Here is a 20,322-nt window from a genome sequence, read left to right on the forward strand (position 1 = left end):
TCTGGGATAGGGCACAGGGCAGCCCCCGTGGCCCCCACCTGGCCCCGATGCTCAGCCGCAGTCAGCAATGATGGAAATGGCAGTCGGGACGTTGGCTGCCAGGGACTGAGCAAGCTTGGTGAGCTGTCATGGCTTCTCCGACCCAAAGATCTTGGCTTTGAGAAAGCAGCTTGGCGGAATCCAAAAGAGCTGGAGCGGATACAGCGATTCTCTACCCGGGGGGAACCAAGAGAAAGTGAGAGCCAATGTAGTCTCCACCTCCCCACTCCACACACACCCCTTGCAGGAGTAAAAGCACAATGTGGACATTTCAGCTCTGCCCTCCTGAGAAAGTGACATTTCTCCACCAGACTCAAATTTCAATGTTGCCTGGCCTGAAGTAGTCAGGTACAAGTTCTGTTGGGCGTCCCTTGTAGCTTGCGGGCTGGCACATGTTGGTGTCCGTACAAGGGGAGATTTGCTGGGGGAGGGAAGCGTTGCAGAGTAGCTGCCCGCTGGTTTCCTGACTGGTTCCGTCTGCAAGACCTCTCCCTCCCTTCCTCCCTCTCTATCGAGAGAGCTTTCCACCAGCTCCTTCAGAACTTGGCCACATTGGAACAACGTGTGCGGCACAACTCTCTAACTCTCTCTCTCTCTCTCCCCGCGCCCCGAGGAAAGAGCTCTTGGGTGCTGCCCAAACTCCCCTCGCAAACCCGACGCCTGGTGTGGCAGCACTGCCAGGACCTGGAAAGCCGCACACTGGGTGGAGGGGGAATCGTGCAGCAGACACGGGGAAGCAGCGTGGCGAAGCTTCCAGCTCAGCCCTTCTACTGCTCATGGAAGTCAAAGCCCAACCCGCGGCAAAGACACTTGGAAACAGCTGAGGCCCACGTAGACACCCTGCAAATGTCCACCATGGGGTGTGCAGTGCAGAGAGCTGCACCTCGCAGAGGATGAGCTGTCAACCTGGGGAGACACCTTCTGCAGAGCCCAATAGGCTTGCACTATGTCTTCCCTAATCCACTGAAAGAGAGCTGAAGTGGAAACTTTCTGCCCAGGTGAGCATCCGCCTCCCAAGAAAACATACAGGGCCTCCCATCAAGGTAAAAATGGAGGGCCCTATTTCTGTTCCTTCTCAGTGGCTGGAAGTCACAGGAGGGGAGAGTTGCTCTTGTGCTGAGGTCCTCCTTGTGGTTTCCCAATGGGGCATCTGCTTGGTCACAGTGAGAACAGGATGCTAGACAAGCTGGGCCATTGGCCTGATCCCACGGGGCTCTTCTTACATTCTTAACTAACTCGTACAACATGGAAACCCTCACCAAGCTAAACAACTAATATGCTTCAGGTAGGCATTCAAAAGCTCAACATTAGGCCTTCTAGTCCCATAGGCACACCTTCTTCTTTCAAAGTCTAAACTTGGCATCAAGAGTAGGAATGGGAAGAATTTTGGTTTTATTTGCATTTCAATACAAACCCACGTAATTCACAGGAGCCGAAATAGTAAGCAAACTGAAACGCAGGAACCCTCTCTCAAATCAGGGAGATGCATTTCGCCCACACAAAAACGTGCATATTGGGGAATGCATATTAGGGGAAGACGGGTGTGCACAAACATATATGTATTCATTACGGCAACATACAAAAAATGAATTATGGAGAACTGCTTTGCAGTAATGTCTACATTAGGCAAAATTCGACTCAATAATATTCAGAGAAATGCAAACTAAACAGCTGGTGAATTTTCAAGAGGAGTTCCTCCACACCCTTTTTTAAAAACACAAACTGACATGGAAATGTGGCAGGGTAGTTCAGCAATCAACCCCAGGAAGCTCACTAGATTTGTAGTTCTGTGAGGGGACTAGGGGTCTCCTAATGGCTCTCAGTACTTTTAACCAACGATAGTTGCCAGGATTCTTTGGGGGGAAGCCATGTCTGCATGAAGTGATATGAAAAGTGCTTTAAATGTATAGTGCAGATGAGGCCTAATATTAGAAAAATGAGAAGCTGAGAAAAAAGGTGGCACATTTGTCCACCCCTGATCAAGACGCTGCAAAAGGCGACAGGGTCCCTTTAAAACGCAGATGATTAACTTCCAGCAAAAGCAACCAAAGGTCCTCACTGGCATTTAAAGACTGAAAAGGCTAGCGAGGCACTGGAGCTGACATGCCCATACAAGTTGAATCTGCCACAATTTTTCTTGATAGTTTTTACTCCAACAGGCTCACAGGACAACTCTTTTGGAATCTCCTCGTTGCAACCAGCTGGCAAAAGCTGTCTCCCCGCCCCTCAAGCTGCAAATGTTAAAAGATCGCTTTCCTACCTATTTAGAAAGTTAGCACTAAAATCCAGTAAGTAAAGTGGTGGTTCTTTTTTTGAAAAAAATAATCTTCTCTTCCCTCCACCTTCCCCTGAGCTGTCAGCACTGCAGGAATATGTGAGAAGCAGTTGGCTGAAGCCAGACCAGCATGCCAGCCACTTCTGGCAGCTGCACCTGGCCCCTGGCCAGCGGAAGAGGCAGTTGTGCTACTGGATCATGAACCATTTGCCAGGGCCGAGGGAAGGGGCTGAGCGGCTTGGCTGGAGCATGCCCTTTCTCCTTTTTGTCCTCATCTGTGCTAGATAATACCTTGATCGTTAAAAGGAAGCAATGACTAATTCAAGACAATGCACTATGTGTGGGGCTTCCCTTGTGCTTGAAGCTGCAGTTCATGCAGGATGCTCCAGCATTGGTGCTGACAAGAGTGAGTCTCTGGCAGCACGTAAGTCCTCTGCCCAGAGATCTGCCCCATTTGATGATTTGCCACAAGGCCAAATTCAAGGTGAGAGATCACTTTAACCCAGGCATGGCCAAACTTGGCCCTCCAGCTGTTTTGGGACTACAACTCCCATCATCCCTAGCTAACAGGACCAGTGGTCAGGGATGATGAGAACTGTAGTCCCAAAATAGCTGGAGGGCCAAGTTTGGCCATGCAAGCCTTAACCCATATATGGCCACTCAAACCACCTCAATGTGTGGAACTGGCACAGTTACAGGTGCCATATACAGTAATACTTGTCCCACAGTTGTAAGAAACAGATATTTTGGTGTGGCAGCACCTGCACTTTGGAACTCCCTGCCTATTGACACCAGGTGGGCACCTTTACTGTGCTCTTTTCAGCACCTGCTGAAAACATTTTTGTTCAGGCAAGCCTATCCAGAAACACAAAATGTTGACAGGTGTTTTGATCTGGGGGAGAACTATGTATGTCAGCACCTCAAGCTCCTTGAAGGAAAGGTGGACTATAAAATGCAACCAACGGGATCCCTGCCCAGCAAGTCCCATTCCTGACACCATGAACCATAGGAGGATCATATCACTGAAAGCCTGAAACAACAATCCTTCCTCAAAGAGTTCAAATGGATTGGACAAAGAATCATAGAATTGTAGAGTTGGATGGGATCTATTGCAACTCCCCTGCATTGCAGGATCTCAGCTAAACCATCCAAGACAGATGGCCACTCAACCTCTGCTTAAAAACCTCCAAGGAAGGAGAGGCCATCACCTTTTGAGGGAGTCCCTCTCACTGTCGAATAGCTCTTACTTGTCAGAAAGTTCTTCCTCGTGTTTATGAATCACAAAGATATGTATCTTCCTAACGTGACTCTCAGCAAATCTGAGTCACCACAGTTCTGTTTTCTTGAACTAGCAATTTGGCAGGGAATAGGGGGTTCCAAATTCATGCTTGCTTCTGGTGGGGGGAAAGGGTTGGGAGGCAGACTGCAGAAGGAAGACGGCAAGCAGAGGGTTGGGTAAGTTCCCCTTAAACTCGTTTCACACAACAAATCTTGTAGCAGTGAGAACTCTCCCCCCACCCCAACCTTCCCCTCCTTTAATTTTGGAGAGGGGAAAACAGGAGCTCAGACACAGCTAATTTTCTCTGGGCCTGGTGGTTAATCTAGAGAAACGTAGTTAACAGAGCCTAGCCACCATGACTCCAATAACAATTATAAAAATGTCTAATAAAACCTTGCATGTAATGTCAATTAAAATCTTGAAAAGCACATTTAAGTGGGATATCGACATTAAACTTTATTGCTTCCTTTGCAGAGCAGGAGTATTGTCAATAAAAGTCATTTTGAATGAGGGAAAGAACAGTAAATATTAAATAAACAGGTGTGTGTGTGTGTGTGTGTGTGTGTTTCAAAATCCTTTAACAGCAAAAGAGTGGCCTATTATGCTGGGATTTGTTCTCCTTGCTTAGACTCCTTTGGGAAAGCAAGTCAGTCAGTAATTGCAAACTGTCCATAAAATGTCAATTAAAGGGCAATAAGAAGAATGTATTTAACAATAGGTCATTATGAGTCGGTTATTGTACATAATTTCCTTTTCTGGGACGCACTGGCTACTTGGTTAGCACTTGTGAAATTCCCTCCACCCTGATGCGGCAAAGAAATTGTTGCATCGCAGCTTAAGGGATTTGTTGCGCTTATTTTGTTGATGGAAAATATAGAGGACATCTTTGGGCTGCAGGAGAAAGGCTCTAGCTCCAGTCTTGGAACCTTTGTTTCAAGGGATCAGAAGGCAACAGAGCTATCAAAGTGTCTCTGTCACCTTGGAAAGTCTTTGCCAGTCACAATAGGTCAGCTTTCCCCAAGCCGATGTCCTCTGGGTGTTTTAGACTACAACTTCCACCAGCCTCCTCCTCCTATGGCTGGGGCTGATGGGAGTTGTAGTCCAAAATGGTGGTGTTGGCCAAAGATCCACGTCGGGGAGGTTGCAGTAAATAGTACTGGACCAAATGAACCAAGGGTCGTTTAGGGTAACCAATTCTCCTAGAAGAACACTGACAAAAACAGCTGAAGTATGAATGGCTGATGTGTTTCCAGGTCTCCCTCCCATCTGTTTTGAATATCAACGCTGCTGTTACTTCCTTGTAACTGATATCATCTAAGCACGACAGATGAGAGTTCGTTATTCCGCAAAGTGACATCCCCGTTGACGATCCTACACACCATCACCAACGCCACTCTCAGGTATGGAGGCGAGGGAGAATCCTGACACTTAACACAGCAGAACGTATTGCGGCTTGGGAAAGTGCAACCCGCAGCTCAACATAGGAAGCTGCCTTATGCTGAGTCAGATCATTGCTTGATCTATCTCAGTGCTGTCTACACAGATGGGCAGTGGCACTCTTGGACAGGGAGTCTCTTTTGCCAGCCCTACTTGGAGATGCTGAGGATTGAACTTGCGACCTTCTGCATGCAAAGCAGATTTTTCACCACTGAGCTAAGATTCTGGCCCTCATGGTTTTGAATAAAAACGTAGTTTAACTAGCAACATGGGAAGTTTCCATATACTTAAGTCAGACCATTGGTTCGTCTAGCTCCATTTTGTGTACACTGACTGGCAGAGGCCTTCCTGCGGTTTAGACCAGAGTCTTCTCCCATCCCTACCTTCCGATGCTGGGGAATTGAACCTGGGACCTTTTGCATGCAAAGCAGATGCTCTGTCATTGAGCCGTGGCTTTTCCCAAAAGGAGGGGTAAATTGGCCAGATATGGCACTCTACCCAGCCAGAGTGATACGTTTCTTCCTTGCTCGCATGTCAGCCTTTAAAAAACTCAGCCAGCATTTTTACGGTTTGCCCGCAGAGTTTATAACAAGCTGCTCTCCCATTTATACGGCATGTGTACTACCATAAAAGCCTTCGTTGGTACTGCACAGCTCAGAGGCGACACAGAAGTCGTGTGAGTCATAAACGGAAGCAGAAAGCTAACATTTCATTAAGGATGTAGCTTTAAATACACTTTAAAAAATAAGGATTTAAGTTATGAGAATTCAGGAAATGGCAGCTCAAGTCTGCACAGCTCAGATCTAGGGGCGGAGGAGTAATATAACTGGTTCACTTTCTGTTGAAGACCAGATCCAATGTCCCCAAAATTGCTCGTCCATCAAAATACAACTATCAGCAGTCTTTATGCACTTCTCTAGATCTTGCAAAGCAGTGCTGTTATTTTGATGCATTAAAAACATACACAAAAGTCATACAATTGAGACAAGATTTTTCATGCTCTCTTGTGGAAAATCCAAACTAAACAGAACAGGCCTATAAGTAAGCATTGCAGAAGCTGGCACAGAACAGGCTCCTACCGGTCCATCTGCATTGCAGGGAGTTGGAATAAATGACCCTTGGGGTCCCCCTAACTCTACAATTCTCTGATTCTACATCTATCCATTTTCGGGTCTTGGAATCTGCTTCTTAGAAGGGAGCAAGCCTAGGGATTGAGCATTATCTGAGACAATTGGATTTAATTTGATTTAATTTGATTAGTTCAGTCTGTTGTTCTTTATTACTGCTATTAGACTGAGGGGTTGTTACTTTTGTATAATATCAGTATAGGCTGTATAATACAGAATAAAAAAATAAATATTATGTGGGCCTGGTAAAGAGTCGCAGAAGGCAGAATTCGATTACTGTTGTTCTAGACATTTGGGGTATTGTTGTTGTTGTTGTTGTTTTAAAAGGAAGGGTCTGGCAGGAACAAGGGCAATGCTCCCCCCCCCCCCCGCAATAAACATTCACTTTCAGGCCAACAATCCAGTCTCACCTGGAAGAGGATCTGCAGGATGCCGTGAACGAGGCACAGGCGTCGCCCGAGGAAGATGAGGAACGGCACAGCCAGCTCAATGAAGTGGTTGAAGAGTGTCTCGAACTGGTGGAACCACCATGGCAAACGATGCATATAGTAGGAGATGGGGTTGGGCACAGGCTGGGTCTGAAAGAGGCAGAAAAGGAACACAGACAGACGTCAGTCGGGGAGACGATCGCCCCCAGAACCGGACACTCGCGCCACTTCTCTCCCGATTAGTCAGTTAGCACATCTCTCCTGCTGCAACGCACCTAGACCCCTTTTCCTCAGAGAAGTGCACCAGAAATGAGGGAGAGAGCCACATCATTATTAGTTGCTAATTTATATCAGTTAGTACACAATTTAAATTATCATTGCTATTATTTATTAACTCATTCATAGATTTTTTTAATTGATCTGTTTTAGCTGCTTTTAGTTCTTCTTTCTTTCTCTTTTAATTGCTGTAAGCTCCCTTGGGACTTGATAGAGAAGGATTGGTAATAAATTTAACAACAGCAGCAGCAATATAATTCTACTTAGTGTTATAATTATAGAATTTGACTACCACTAACATGCTGCTTCTAAGCAGTTTGTAAGAATAAAATTTGTTATAAAATATCCATGTGCAATGAAAATACTCAATGAAACAATTCCAGCAACACGTTAAGGACACCCATCGCTAAAATATACAATAAAGCCCCCCCCCCAGTGGTATGAATGAGCTCCGGCAGCGCGGTGGGGTTTAAACGCTGCGGCCCCGCCCCCCCATCCCTATTGGACAGGGGCGTGGGTGACGCAGGCGGGAGCTTCCATTGCGCAGGGGCTGACACTGCAGCCCCCGCACAATGGGCTCATCGGGCTGCCCACAACTCCACCTCCGGCAAAGGCACGGAAGTGGTTTTTTCCTTCCAAACTGGGGGGGGGGCCAGGGGTGGAGCACCTTCTCTCGTCCATGCAGGACAACGTATTAGGCGCTTGAAATGCACGTTCCGTTGCAGGGGGTTGGACTAGATGACTCTTGGGATCCCTTCCAGCTCTACAATTCTATGGTTCTTCAGGTGATCAGGCAGGGAGGCTCTTGATAACCAAAAGGCAGCTGGGCTCCCGTTGGCCACGGAGGTGATTCAAAGCATAGGACGCAGGTATAAGGGTGGGCACTCAGGCCAAGGGAGGGTTTTGCTAGACTAGCAAGTGTTGTGGGATGATTTTCTTGGCTGGCGCATGTGCATCAGTTCTGCAAGAAAAGAACACCACAGAGCAAGGCATTGTCCGTATTTGGTTGGTCGAGCTTAGGGCAATAGTGCCCTTAACTTCTTAGGAGAGTGCCTAGGTTTTACCAAGCTACCTGTGCAGCTTCTGACATGTTAACAGATTCACACAGCAGGTTCGTTTGCCGTGAATTGATATGCCCTCATGCTCAGGTGTGTGTAGATTATATACACAAAGTATCAAATGTGGTGACAATAATAATAGTACAACAAAACAAAACAACAACACCACAAACTGGCTAGTCAATATAAAAGCAAATTTACTGGAATAACAGCTAGAATAGCTATTATTCCAGTAAATTTGCTTTTATATTGACTAGCCAGTTTGTGGCGTTGTTTTGTTTTCAGGTGTGTGTAGATACAACAATGCACACACTCAAGCCTGATTTGCAGTGCACACACCTGGGTGCAAGCCTCTTAAGAACAGCAAGTACATACAGTAGCAAAGGCTAAATATATCTCCCTTTCAACCCACTTTTTTTTTTTGGACACCCCCTTGCAATATTTATTTTGCATACTTATTTAAGTATGTCCCATAAAAGTTTAAAAAAATGTGAAACTCCACTGCCTGGATGAAAGCACACAAGGATCTAAATTTTAGGTTGCAAGGAGGAGGGGCGGGGGGGCGGTTCTTCCGTAACGAAACATCAAAATAATTACGTCCCTAGAGAGCTTTAATTCGTAATTTTTAAAAGTTACCTTACAAGCTTTGGCTGCACTGAAACTCCCCCCCCCCCAAACCCCATCAATGACACTCTTCAATTCGGAGGAAAACATGCTAGACTCTGCCCACCCTGAGACGGGCGAACGAGCCAAGGCGATGTCTGTTTGGCTCGGGTGCCTGCGAGACCGTAAAACGCCGACAATTTACTAGAGACGTAGCGCCGCGCCACTTTCCCCAAGGACTGAAATAAACTTCAGATGTACAGCAGATTATATATATATATATATGTATATCCCCAGTATAGAAGGCAAGGCTTGGGAAGCAGGGCGGGGAGAGGAGTGGATTTTGCTGGTTCATTTTTAACCCATTCCCTCAGCCTTGTTTCTACAAAGCTCTTCATTTTAAAACGAGGGACAGATCCCCTTTTCTGTGCTATGACACATTTTATATTGAGCAGCAAATGTGACTGGGGAAGAGGAGGGCGACCCATCGCTAAAATATACAATAAAGCCCCCCCCCCAGTGGTATGAAGGGGAGCCACTTCAGGAGGTCAGAAGTCAAAATAGGAGCATGTAGGTTACCATTTCTGGGGAGACATTTGAGGCTGCTGAGTGAACGAAAGGGATGCCAGCCAGGCTAAACGTTAAGGTTGCAGATTCAATCCCTGGATGGGACAGCTGCATATTTTTGCACTGCAGTGGGGGTTGAACTAGATCAGGGGTCAGCAACCTTTTCAAGCCGTGGGCCGGTTCACCGTCCCTTAGACCAGTGGTCCTCAACCTTGGGCCTCCAGATGTTTTGAGACTACAATTCCCATCATCCCTGACCACTGGTCCTACTAGCTAGGGATCATGGGAGTTGTAGGCCAAAAACATCTGGAGGCCCAAGGTTGAGGACCACTGCCTTAGACCATGTGGGGGGCCGGACAATATTTCAGAAAAAAATAATGAACGAATTCCTATGCCCCACAAATAACCCACAGATGCATTTTAAATAAAAGGACACATTCTACTCATGTAAACCATGCTGATTCCCGGACCATCCGCGGGCCAGATTGAGAAGGCGATTGGGCTGCATCTGGCCCCCAGGCCTTAGGTTGCCTCCCCCTGAACTAGATGACCCTCAGAGTCCCTTCCAACTCTACAATTCTATGGTTCTAGGCAACAAATAAAGATCCGTCTCTGACTAAGCTTTACTCAGGGTAGGCCTGTTGAAATTAATAGCCCTAATTTAGCCATGCAAATTAATTCCAGTGGGTCTACTCTGAGAAGGATTAATACAAGACACAACCCCATGACGGCACCCAATACAAACACACACATATCTTTGAGGTCATGGTCCCAGGTGGGTCCTGCTCTCCGTGAGCAAGTGAGTGCAGGGGTTTGCAGGGGATGTTTGCTTTCAGATACTGGAAGTAAACATGACAAGATATGTCATCTGGCCTCAAACCAAGAACTCAAACATGAATCACGCAGCGCTGGAAAAAAAAGAACGGAGCAATTAAAAGCAAACAAACAACAAGAAGAAGAAGTTGAGAGGGACTCATCTTAGCGTATCTAACACAGGCACTATTCATCCCCAGTGTTTTTGTTTTTTAAAGAATCCCTGACAGCCACGCAGAGATGGCCTGGAAAGCCGACGATAATTGAAGGAGACGCAACACATCTTTAAATTGTTTGCAGCTAAAACATCAATAACAACAATAGTCAAAAATACACATACACATACACACACACAAATTACAAACACCACGAGGGGGAATATGATTACGAAGGATCTTCCCGGCTGCCAAACACTGTAACTAATGCAAGTCCTTATTAGCAAAGCTGGAATTAATCATACTGTTGCTTTATATGCTTTCGAGCCGGCTGGAATTCCCTCGGGACAGAATACCGCATCCTTCCTTCCGCTGACGCTGGGGCAGGATGGAGCAAGCCACGGGGTCATGGTGCTTTGCCAAGCCCCTACACCAAGGGGGCAGGAGGTCAGGGGATTCCTGCATCCGGGGTCAGAGAACCTATAGGTTTCCAGAGGCCCTCCCTCGGACGGGAGCTGGTTTGAGTTAGTCCGAGTTAGCGAGTCTGGGCAGAAGCTCTATGCCGCGATTCCAAGATGGGAGGAAATATATTTTCCTTCCAAACCGGGTGGGGTGGGGGGTGGAGCACCTTCTCTCGTCCATGCAGGACAAAGTATTAGGCGCTTGAAATGCACGTTCCGTTGCAGGGGGTTGGACTAGATGACTCTTGGGATCCCTTCCAGCTCTACAATTCTATGGTTCTTCAGGTGATCAGGCAGGGAGGCTCTTGATAACCAAAAGGCAGCTGGGCTCCCGTTGGCCACGGAGGTGATTCAAAGCATAGGATGCAGGTATAAGGGTGGGCACTCAGGCTAAGGGAGGGTTTTGCTAGACTAGCAAGTGTTGTGGGATGATTTTCAAGGCTGGCGTATGTGCATCAGTTCTGCAAGAAAAGAACACCACAGAGCACGGCATTGTCCGTATTTGGTTGGTCGAGCTTAGGGCAATAGTGCCCTTAACTTCTTAGGAGAGTGCCTAGGTTTTACCAAGCTACCTGTGCAGCTTCTGACATGTTAACAGATTCACACAGCAGGTTCGTTTGCCGTGAATTGATATGCCCTCATGCTCAGGTGTGTGTAGATTATATACACAAAGTATCAAATGTGGTGACAATAATAATAGTACAACAAAACAAAACAACAACACCACAAACTGGCTAGTCAATATAAAAGCAAATTTACTGGAATAACAGCTAGAATAGCTATTATTCCAGTAAATTTGCTTTTATATTGACTAGCCAGTTTGTGGTGTTGTTTTGTTTTCAGGTGTGTGTAGATACAACAATGCACACACTCAAGCCTGATTTGCAGTGCACACACCTGGGTGCAAGCCTCTTAAGGGCAGCAAGTACATACAGTAGCAAAGGCTAAATATATCTCCCTTTCAACCCACTTTTTTTTGGACACCCCCCTTGCAATATTTATTTTGCATACTTATTTAAGTATGTCCCATAAAAGTTAAAAAATGTGAAACTCCACTCCCTGGATGAAAGCACACAAGGATCTAAATTTTAGGTTGCAAGGAGGAGGGGCGGGGCGGTTCTTCCGTAACGAAACATCAAAATAATTACATCCCTAGAGAGCTTTAATTCGTAATTTTTAAAAGTTACCTTACAAGCTTTGGCTGCACTGAAACTCCCCCCCCCCAAAAAAAAACCCATCAATGACACTCTTCAGTTCGGAGGAAAACATGCCAGACTGCCCACCCTGAGACGGGCGAACGAGCCAAGGCAATGTCTGTTTGGCTCGGGTGCCTGCGCGACCGTAAAACGCCGGCAATTTACTAGAGACGTAGCGCCGCGCCACTTTCCCCAAGGACTGAAATAAACTTCAGATGTACAGCAGATTATATATATATATATGTATATCCCCAGTATAGAAGGCAAGGCTTGGGAAGCAGGGCGGGGAGAGGAGTGGATTTTGCTGGTTCATTTTTAACCCATTCCCTCAGCCTTGTTTCTACAAAGCTCTTCATTTTAAAACGAGGGACAGATCCCCTTTTCTGTGCTATGACACATTTTATATTGAGCAGCAAATGTGACTGGGGAAGAGGAGGGCGACCATTTGATCGTGATCGAGTGGCCTGCTGATTTCAGTGGAAGGTGAACCTCTTGTGCCGAACTCTTAATGAGATTTGGAAGCGCTTAATGGGAGCTGGCTAGTGTCCCCCAGGAATGGCTGAATCTGTCACAGCTTCTGTTTCTCTCCGTCTTTGGGCTTGTCCACACTCCTGCTTTCCCTGGTGCTTTCTCTCCGTGAAAACCCACTCGAAGCAAACGTCAATCATGTTTTCAGCGGCAAAGAGCGGGTTTTCCCAGAGAAAGAAGTGGGGCAATCAGAAACCCCCCCCCCCCGGACCTGTGTTTTCTAGGCATGGGACAAGTGGGTGTGTGGAAGAGCCCATTCTCTCATTTAAGCACATCGGTCTTTTTTCCCTTTTAAAAAAAGTTCTCATGAAAACTTGTCAGCATTTTAGTATCTGTTTCTCATAATATAGAGAGTTTTGTATCTAGTCTTGCCTGATGAAATACTACCATCACTGATACATGTACCCTTACAAAATACAGTGGTGCCTCGCTAGACGAATTTAATTCGTTCCACGGGTCTATTCTTATAACGAAAAATTTGTCTAGCGAATCCCATAGGAATGCATTGAATTTTTTTTGAATTTTTTTTTGCCCATAGGAACGCATTAATTGAATTTCAATGCATTCCTATGGGAAACCGTGATTCGCTAGACGAATTTTTCGTAAAACGAATTTGTCTAGCGAGGCAACCTCCGCTAGAAAAATCCTTTCTTTAAGCGAAAATTTTGTCTTACGGGGCGTTTGTTAAGCGAGGCACCACTGTACACATTTTTGCAGGCATATTTGGGGCTACAGAATTGCATTGCAACGTTTGTATGCGTGCAGATTTCAAAAGACAGCTGTGTCTTAGTTGGCAGATTGTTTTTGGGATGCGTGAATTAGGCAGGTTTGCCTGAAAATGCAAACTGAATTTCTGACCCATCTCTGGATTGCTTGGCCAACAGCGATTTCCTTGGGAAGGGCCAGGGCTCTGCAGCAGAGCATCTCTGCCTAGCATACAGAAGGTTCCAGGTTCAATGCTTGATGGCATCTCAAGGTAGGGCTGGGAGAGACTCCCTGTCTGGAACCCTGGAGAGCAGCTGCCAGTCAGGGTAGACAATACTGAGGTAGGTGGACCAATGCTCTGACTCAGAATAAGGCTGCTTCCCCTGTTCCAATGTGCTCCACACCGCCCCCAAACCCCAATTTAGTGACATGGCTACAGCACCATAAAAGAGCCCCACTCTGAACAGAAACAGAGGAGGCTGCTTTGCAAATATTACCTATTTATTCTGAGCATTCCTGGGGAAATGCAGAAGCTAAAATTACATCAGAAAACCATGGCTCCATTCAGGATATTTATTTGTTCAGAATCCCTGCAAAATATTTAAGAGTTGGCAGCAGCAGCCGTGGGTGGGAAAAGGGACATTATAGCTCTGCATTCCAGGTCCTTCACCCACCCCGTCGACCCTGTGTTAGCTAACACAGCCCAGGTCACATGTCTGATCCATGCTGAAGTCCTTGCAGAAGTGAGGGAGCAGACCGAGGGATAGCAATGGAAGGGGCGCCGGGCATAGTAACCTTACCCCCCTGTATCCTCCAATGACAAGAAAAGAACCTTGTTAGACCATTCAAATCCAGCACCCTCTGGCCAGTGACAGAAGAACAGCAGAAGAACCTGCTGGCTTGGAGCCACAGTGGCCCATCGAGTCCAGCACCTTGTTGTCTTCTGGGAAGCCCACAATCAGGACCTGGACCACCAAGTCTAATAGGAGCAGAATTTAACCAGATATTTAACTCAGGCTCCTTACATCCTGTATTTGCCACATGTAGCACTGCTTGTTGAAGGTTTTAACTAATAATTTCATTGTTTTATTCTTTTTGTAAACTGCATTGAAGTTGCTAGAGCTTTTAACAATCAAACAGGATATTGCTTTGATGAAATAAACAAATAATCTGAATTAGTTGCTTTGGACAATGGCAGAGTCCATATCTCCGATACCTTTCCAGGCACAGAAGAGAACAGGGGCAGGGGATGTGCAATTAGCCAACAGTATGAAACTGGCCTTAGGAACAGAAGAAGATGCTTTACACTGAGTCAGACCTTTGGCCCATCCAGGTCAGCACTGCCCTGACTTGCAGTGACTCTCTAGATTTTGATATGGGAGTCTTTCCCAGCCCTACCTGGAGATGCCAGGGATCGAACCTGGCACCTTCTGCATGCAAAGCAGGTGCTCTGCCACTGAGCTACGGCCCTGCCATGGCCTTGGGTCCTGCCCTGACACTTGGTAAGACTTTGGGATACAACCCAGCTAAGAGCCTCGTGGACTTTTCTCCCTGGACCTGGCCAAGTGGACGGCATGTGCGGGGGAAGAAAATGCTCTCCTCCCTTGCCCCCAAACAATAAGCAATTGGGAGATTTATTTCATTCAGCCATACTTTCACTGTTTCCATCTTAGCAAGAATGAGGAAATACAGTGGTACCTCTACTTACGAATTTAATGCGTTCCGAACACACATTTGTAAGTCAAAAAAAATTGTAAGTCGAATCCCATAGGAATGCATTGGGGCAAAAAATTTCTAAGTAGAAGCAACCCTATCTAAAAATTCATAAGTAGAAAAAATCCTATCTAAACCGCATCCAAGATGGCGGACGGAGCTCCATTCGTAAGTAGAAACATTCGTAAGTAGAGTTATTCATAAGTAGAGGTACCACTGTAATGAGGTTTAAATCCCACCCCCCGCTTTCTAAATTAACTTGATTCCAACCTGCAGAAAACACCCAGGTCCACTTTCCTTTCCAGGGTCTCCTCTTGTCCGTCTCTAAACCAGCTTTGCAGCCAGAATTATATTCTGTCAGGATTATTTTCGTACTGTCATAAATATGACGCACGTTGAACCAGGCCAAAGAAAAACCGGGCATGGGGTGGTGGTGGGAGTGAGTCGACAGAGGGAGTTTACTTTAGGGAAGCTAACGGCTCGTGCCTGTGTTTAGATTAGGGCGTTTTGGGGTCTGGATAATTTTCACCCAAGATTGTAATAAAGTGATGGCGGTGGGGCGGAACAGTGAGATCTTTCATAAAGCCTGTTCCACAAAGAGCGAATTGTGCCACTAGGAGTTTTCTACCTTGCTCAACGGTGAATTCCCTCAAATGGGACGCGGCTTCGTTTTAAAGCCAACTTTCGAATGAAAGACGCTGGCTCGAGGGCTGGAGGGAGTGGATCTAAGGCAAACACTGGAGGGCTGTCTAATTTTAAGAGGCACACGTTAAAATCTAAGATCATCTCTTTCAAATAAGTCTGCTGCAAATGGCACATTATACAAGTCACATTTTCTTTTTTCTAAAAAAGAGTGTTGCTACCTGTTTGCAATTTCAAAGGCTGTTCTTATTTTAGGAGTCTCAGCCGTATACAAGTCAGAACACTTATTATAGACAGCATTCATCTTGATTGTTGATGAGGTGGACAAGTAATTTCATAAATAATAAGGGTGAATGCAAATGCAATTGCAAAGGGAAAAGGGAACGGGGTGTGTGTGTTTTATGACCAATACACAATTAATTACAGACATCTGCATTACAATGAAAAAAGGATTCAATATAAATTAAGATGGTTAAGCATGCAATTAGATTCGTTGAGCGTCTGCAACTACATTATACTCAGACTAGACCCACTGAAATGACTGAACCTACCGTAAATTACTCATATCCATTCATTTCAATGGGTCTCTTAGATACAACACAGAGACATAAACAATGGACCTTTCCTTAAAGATAAAGGCCCATATAAACTAAGGTCCAGACTGCCTCCAGCCTTCCTAAGGCTCATGTAAGGAGATACTGAGTAAAGAAATGACTTCATCTGTTTCCTAACTCCCCCTTTTAAACATATATATTCTCTCGACTTTTGCCATTTCAGTTCTCTTCCTTGCTTTCACCAATGCATGCTTTCAAATTGGGTGTGGGGGGGAGGGAGGCTGGGGGTTCCCCACTTCCTTGCCAATAAAGTTCTCCCCCCGTCTGAAAGGTTCTACATGTAGGCCTTTCTCAAGATAGCCCAACAGGAGAAATGCTACTTGAAGCATCATTTTTGAGGGCAGGAGGAATGTCCTTCTCCCTCTCCTTTTTTTTTTTTAAAAAAAGTCGTTTTTATTGGGGCTAGGTGCATATGAAACTTATGCAGTTACTTTTGGAAAATGCAGATATGAAAAACCAAAGAAACACAGAGCAGCAACTTGATGTGACGTAATGCCCAGTAGCGTAGTGGCAAATTCAGAAGTGCAGAATCCCTGTGTTGTGTTTTCTATGCACTGAAATGGACAAATGATTTGGAGTGCTCCAATGTCATCTTTTGGAATGACTTTGGTTGTGTCTTCCTTGTAGTTCCATTGTGCATAGCAGAATTTGAACATCATTCTCTTGAAACTGGAGCCCCTTGTGTTGTCAGTGTTCCTGGATGTTCAGCTTTGGAGCACACAGAACAGCTCTTCGGTGTGTTCGTCCTGTGTGTCTTCTCCAGAGTGACCCTAGGAGCCAATCCTCTGTGACTGACCATAGCTGCCAAGTTATCCCTTTTTTAAAGGGATTTTCCCTTATGCTGAATAGGCTTCCTCGCGAGAAAAGGGAAAACTTGGCAGCTATGTGACTGACTCACTTCCTTTAGTACGAAGGATGAGAAGTCTTTTCCTGGGGGCGGGGGCGCAAGACACTCCCCTTTCACGTTGAACTGGGTGGCTGAAGGACTCTGAACAGTGCACTCCCACCACAGGTGACCCCCAAAGTCCATGGAACCCTTGTTGGAAAAGCAAACGTGCTAAAACTCTGTTCAAACTGTCCATGGTTATTTTTTTTTATGAAACATTGATAATGGATAGCCTCAGTTTAGCTCAGTTGGTAGAGCAGGTCGGGGGTTTGAGCCCCACGATGAGCGGAAGAGTCCTACGTTGCAGGGAGGTTGGGTTGTGGTCTCTTCCAACTCAGTGGTTCTATGGCCAGGTTCATTTGAGATAACCGCAGGGCCAGATTTAGGTTTGATAAGGCCCTAAGCTACTGAAGGTAATGGGGCCCTTTATATGTCCAGCTGTCCTTTGTCAACAACAAATTGTCGCTGGTTTTTTGTTGTTCTTGAATATATGCCATATGGTAATTTATGGACCTAATAGGTATCGAAAGCCATTTGCACATAACAAAATAGGTATTTTATCAAAGTAATTGATATGCAAATGAACAAACCAGTGATATTTTAGGGAGGAGGCTAGCAGGCGGAGCCCATTACTTACATCATAGGAGCCTACACAACACAAAACACTGCTGCTGTATGTAGGTTTTGTTTTATTTGTTTTTTATCTTATATTTTGAAAATGTACATCCAGTTTCTTTTTCCTTTAAATTTTTTTTTGGGCTCCCAAGAGAGTGGGGCCCTAAGCTATAGCTTGTTTAGCTTATACGGTACATAAATCCGGCACTGACAGTCCCTGTACACATTCACCACCTGACCAAAGGCCAATGCCCACCGAGCCCTGTGCCCCGTTCCCTGCAGCAGATCGTCCTGGAAAGCCCACGAGCCCAGGCAACACAGCAACAGCAGCTCCCTCCTTGCCTGGGCTGCAGGAGACGGTAGCCAAACTGCCCAGCTGCTCCTGGGCCGCCCAGCCCTTGCTCCATGTTTGCACAGGGTGGGTTGTGGGGGCTGAATTTCTGACATAGTCTCCGCCACCGCTGGCACCAGACCTCCCCCCCCTCTCCCCACAGGCCAGCCCCATGAGGCAGGAGCCAGCCTGTCCCAAACAGTGGGCTCATTGAGGCTAGCAGGCTGGGGCAACCCCATAAAAGAAGGGAACAGGCTTGTTTGTCTTGAGAAGGCTGCTTCTCGCAGCGCATTTAATATTCCCCAGCACGCTGCCTTCTCTCGCTTTGCGTCTCTGCCTGTCAGTTAAGGCCTGGGATGTTTATTTTAACGGCCACTTGTGGTCGAGCCTGGTGCCAGTTGTGTGGCACGAGCTACACAGATTTAACACAGCGTTTTTTTTTGGGGGGGAGAGAAGGGCAGGGAGGAGAGATGCTTCGCCCACAAGCCCCAAGCACAGAGAAGGCAGCCAGGGACACCCCATCCTAAATCTGGAAGGGAAGGGGAAGCAGCCGTCAATGATGCTTAACTCTTTCAAGGGACACCAAGCCACTCCATTTCCACGGTGCATGGGACTGCCAACTTCTTTGCCTTCCCTTGCTCCTATGCTTTGAACAGAGGCAGAAATCACAGATTACGTCCATGTCAGGAAAAGGAGGGTAACAAAGTCTTCCTACTTCAACCAAAACAGTTTCAAATGCTTTTTTGTGGGGTTTTTTTTGTTTTTTTGTTTGCAGATCAAAGCAGGGGCACAGTCTGCCTACTGGGGTCCAGGGCTGGGTGATAAATCAATATATTGTCCAAAACTAGTCTGAAGTCCATATCGTGATAACCGTTTCATAACTTTTGACCAGGCATTATATTGTGTGCATGTGTGCGCACACACTTTGCAAAAATCACAACTAGGAAAATCCGTGAAGCCTTTCAATGCCTCCATCCTTATTTCAGACATTGTGATATATCCGTATATTGCAATGTTTAGCTGGTGATATATCACCATATTGAAAACCAGATCCTGGTCTCTAATCTCCCCACACACATCTTGCAGTTTGCTGCTGCGGCAGCCCTGCCTCCCTTCTCTCCCCCCCTGCTACCCCTGTTCACCTTCTCCCTCCACCTGACTCTAACTTTTTAAAGAACCCCCTTCCACAGTGCTGCTACAGCTGCGCCAGTGCTGGTGGCGGCTTCTCTTTCACCCAGGCTCTGAGAAAGGGCCAAAGGGGTATTCTGGACGAAGTGGTTCAAAGAATGCCCACTGTGGCTAAAAAGCATACCTGCCAAGTCTCCTGCTGAAAAATGCGGGATCAGCAGCAGCGCGGCACCGGAAGTTGCGTAGAAGTGTCACTCTGCCCATGTGTGGGCACAGGAAATCAGACAGAGCGGCACCAGAAGTCGCTTCTACGCATGCCCGGCAGCCATCTTGGTGGTGGCTGCATGGCGGCATCCGTCACCAAGATGGCCGCCGCCATGCGGCCACCACCAAAATGGCCGCTGGGCATGTGTAGAAGCAACTTCCGGGGCCGCTCTGCCCATGTGTGGGCACCGGAAATCGGGCAGAGCAGCACCGGGAGTCATTTCTACGCATGCCCAGCGGCCATTTTGATGGTGGCCGCATGGTGGCGGCCATCTTGGTGACGGATGCCGCCATGCAGCCACCACCAAGATGGCTGCCGGGCATGTGTAGAAGCAACTTCTGGTGCCGCTCTGTCCGATTTCCTGTGCCCACACATGGGCAGAGTGACACCCAAAATGGAGGCTCCCTGGCAGGTAGGAAATCCGGGGGATTCCCGAGATTTTTCTCCATTTGGGAGAACAGCGGGAAACGGGTTAAAATCCAGGGGTTTCCCGCGAAAAACAGGATACTTGGCAGCTAAGCTAAAAAGACTTTTTGAACTTTGCAATTATTATTTTTTTAAAAGTTTTTAACAGAATTCTGGCTCTGAGGAGGCAGAGGCCCCTGGCCTTTTCTCAGATCCCAGGTGATCCCAGGGAGGTGGGTGGGTGGGTGGATGTGCACACCAGCACCTGCACCTGATGGCAGGTGAGTGAGCCGGCAGTCGGTCGATCTGGTATGGGGCCCTTCTGAATCCCTGAGTCCTCAACCAGTGCTCAATGTGGTCAACTGCTGGTGCCAGGCCTGGAACAAGAGGCTGAATGGAGAATCGTGGGGAAATGCTTGTCTGCCTGTCTGTAACTCTGAACAGGAACATTTTGTGGCAGTTCTCAGGGGTGGGTTTTGGCCGGGGGGGGGGGATTTCTGCATTTATCACCATTGCTTATTTCATCTTAGCAAATCAGCTCATATATATTACTTAAGTTGCAGAGCGTATGCCCTTCCTGCACTGTAAGAATCATGGGCATAGGTATGAGAAAGAATAAGGAGAAGGGTTGGGGGCGGAGAAATACAACAAAAACTTAAAAGAAGATGCAAGTATTCTTCCAAGAGCCCAAGGACAGGAAGACTGAGATGTACTAATCTGGGACTTATTTAAATTTTTGTTCCGAACAGTAAAAAATTGGGAAGATCTGTCCAGCT

General features: G+C 46.6%; 1 protein-coding gene across 3 annotated transcripts in view; it reads right to left on the minus strand.

Moving 5' to 3' along the window:
* Nucleotides 1–20,322, minus strand: part of LMF1 (lipase maturation factor 1) — a 118,553-nt gene that overhangs the window by 41,774 nt on the left and 56,457 nt on the right. For all 3 annotated transcript variants that reach the window (XR_009558543.1, XM_060282627.1, XM_060282626.1), the window contains one exon: nt 6,568–6,735. Coding sequence is in view for 2 of the 3 variants with exons in the window: in XM_060282627.1 (XP_060138610.1) it covers nt 6,568–6,735 (168 nt within the window). In the remaining variant the exon portion in view is untranslated. The remainder of the gene's footprint in view (nt 1–6,567; nt 6,736–20,322) is intronic.

Source organism: Zootoca vivipara, chromosome 14 (genome assembly GCF_963506605.1).
Source record: "Zootoca vivipara chromosome 14, rZooViv1.1, whole genome shotgun sequence".
In the NCBI taxonomy this organism is placed as follows: Eukaryota; Metazoa; Chordata; class Lepidosauria; order Squamata; family Lacertidae; genus Zootoca; species Zootoca vivipara.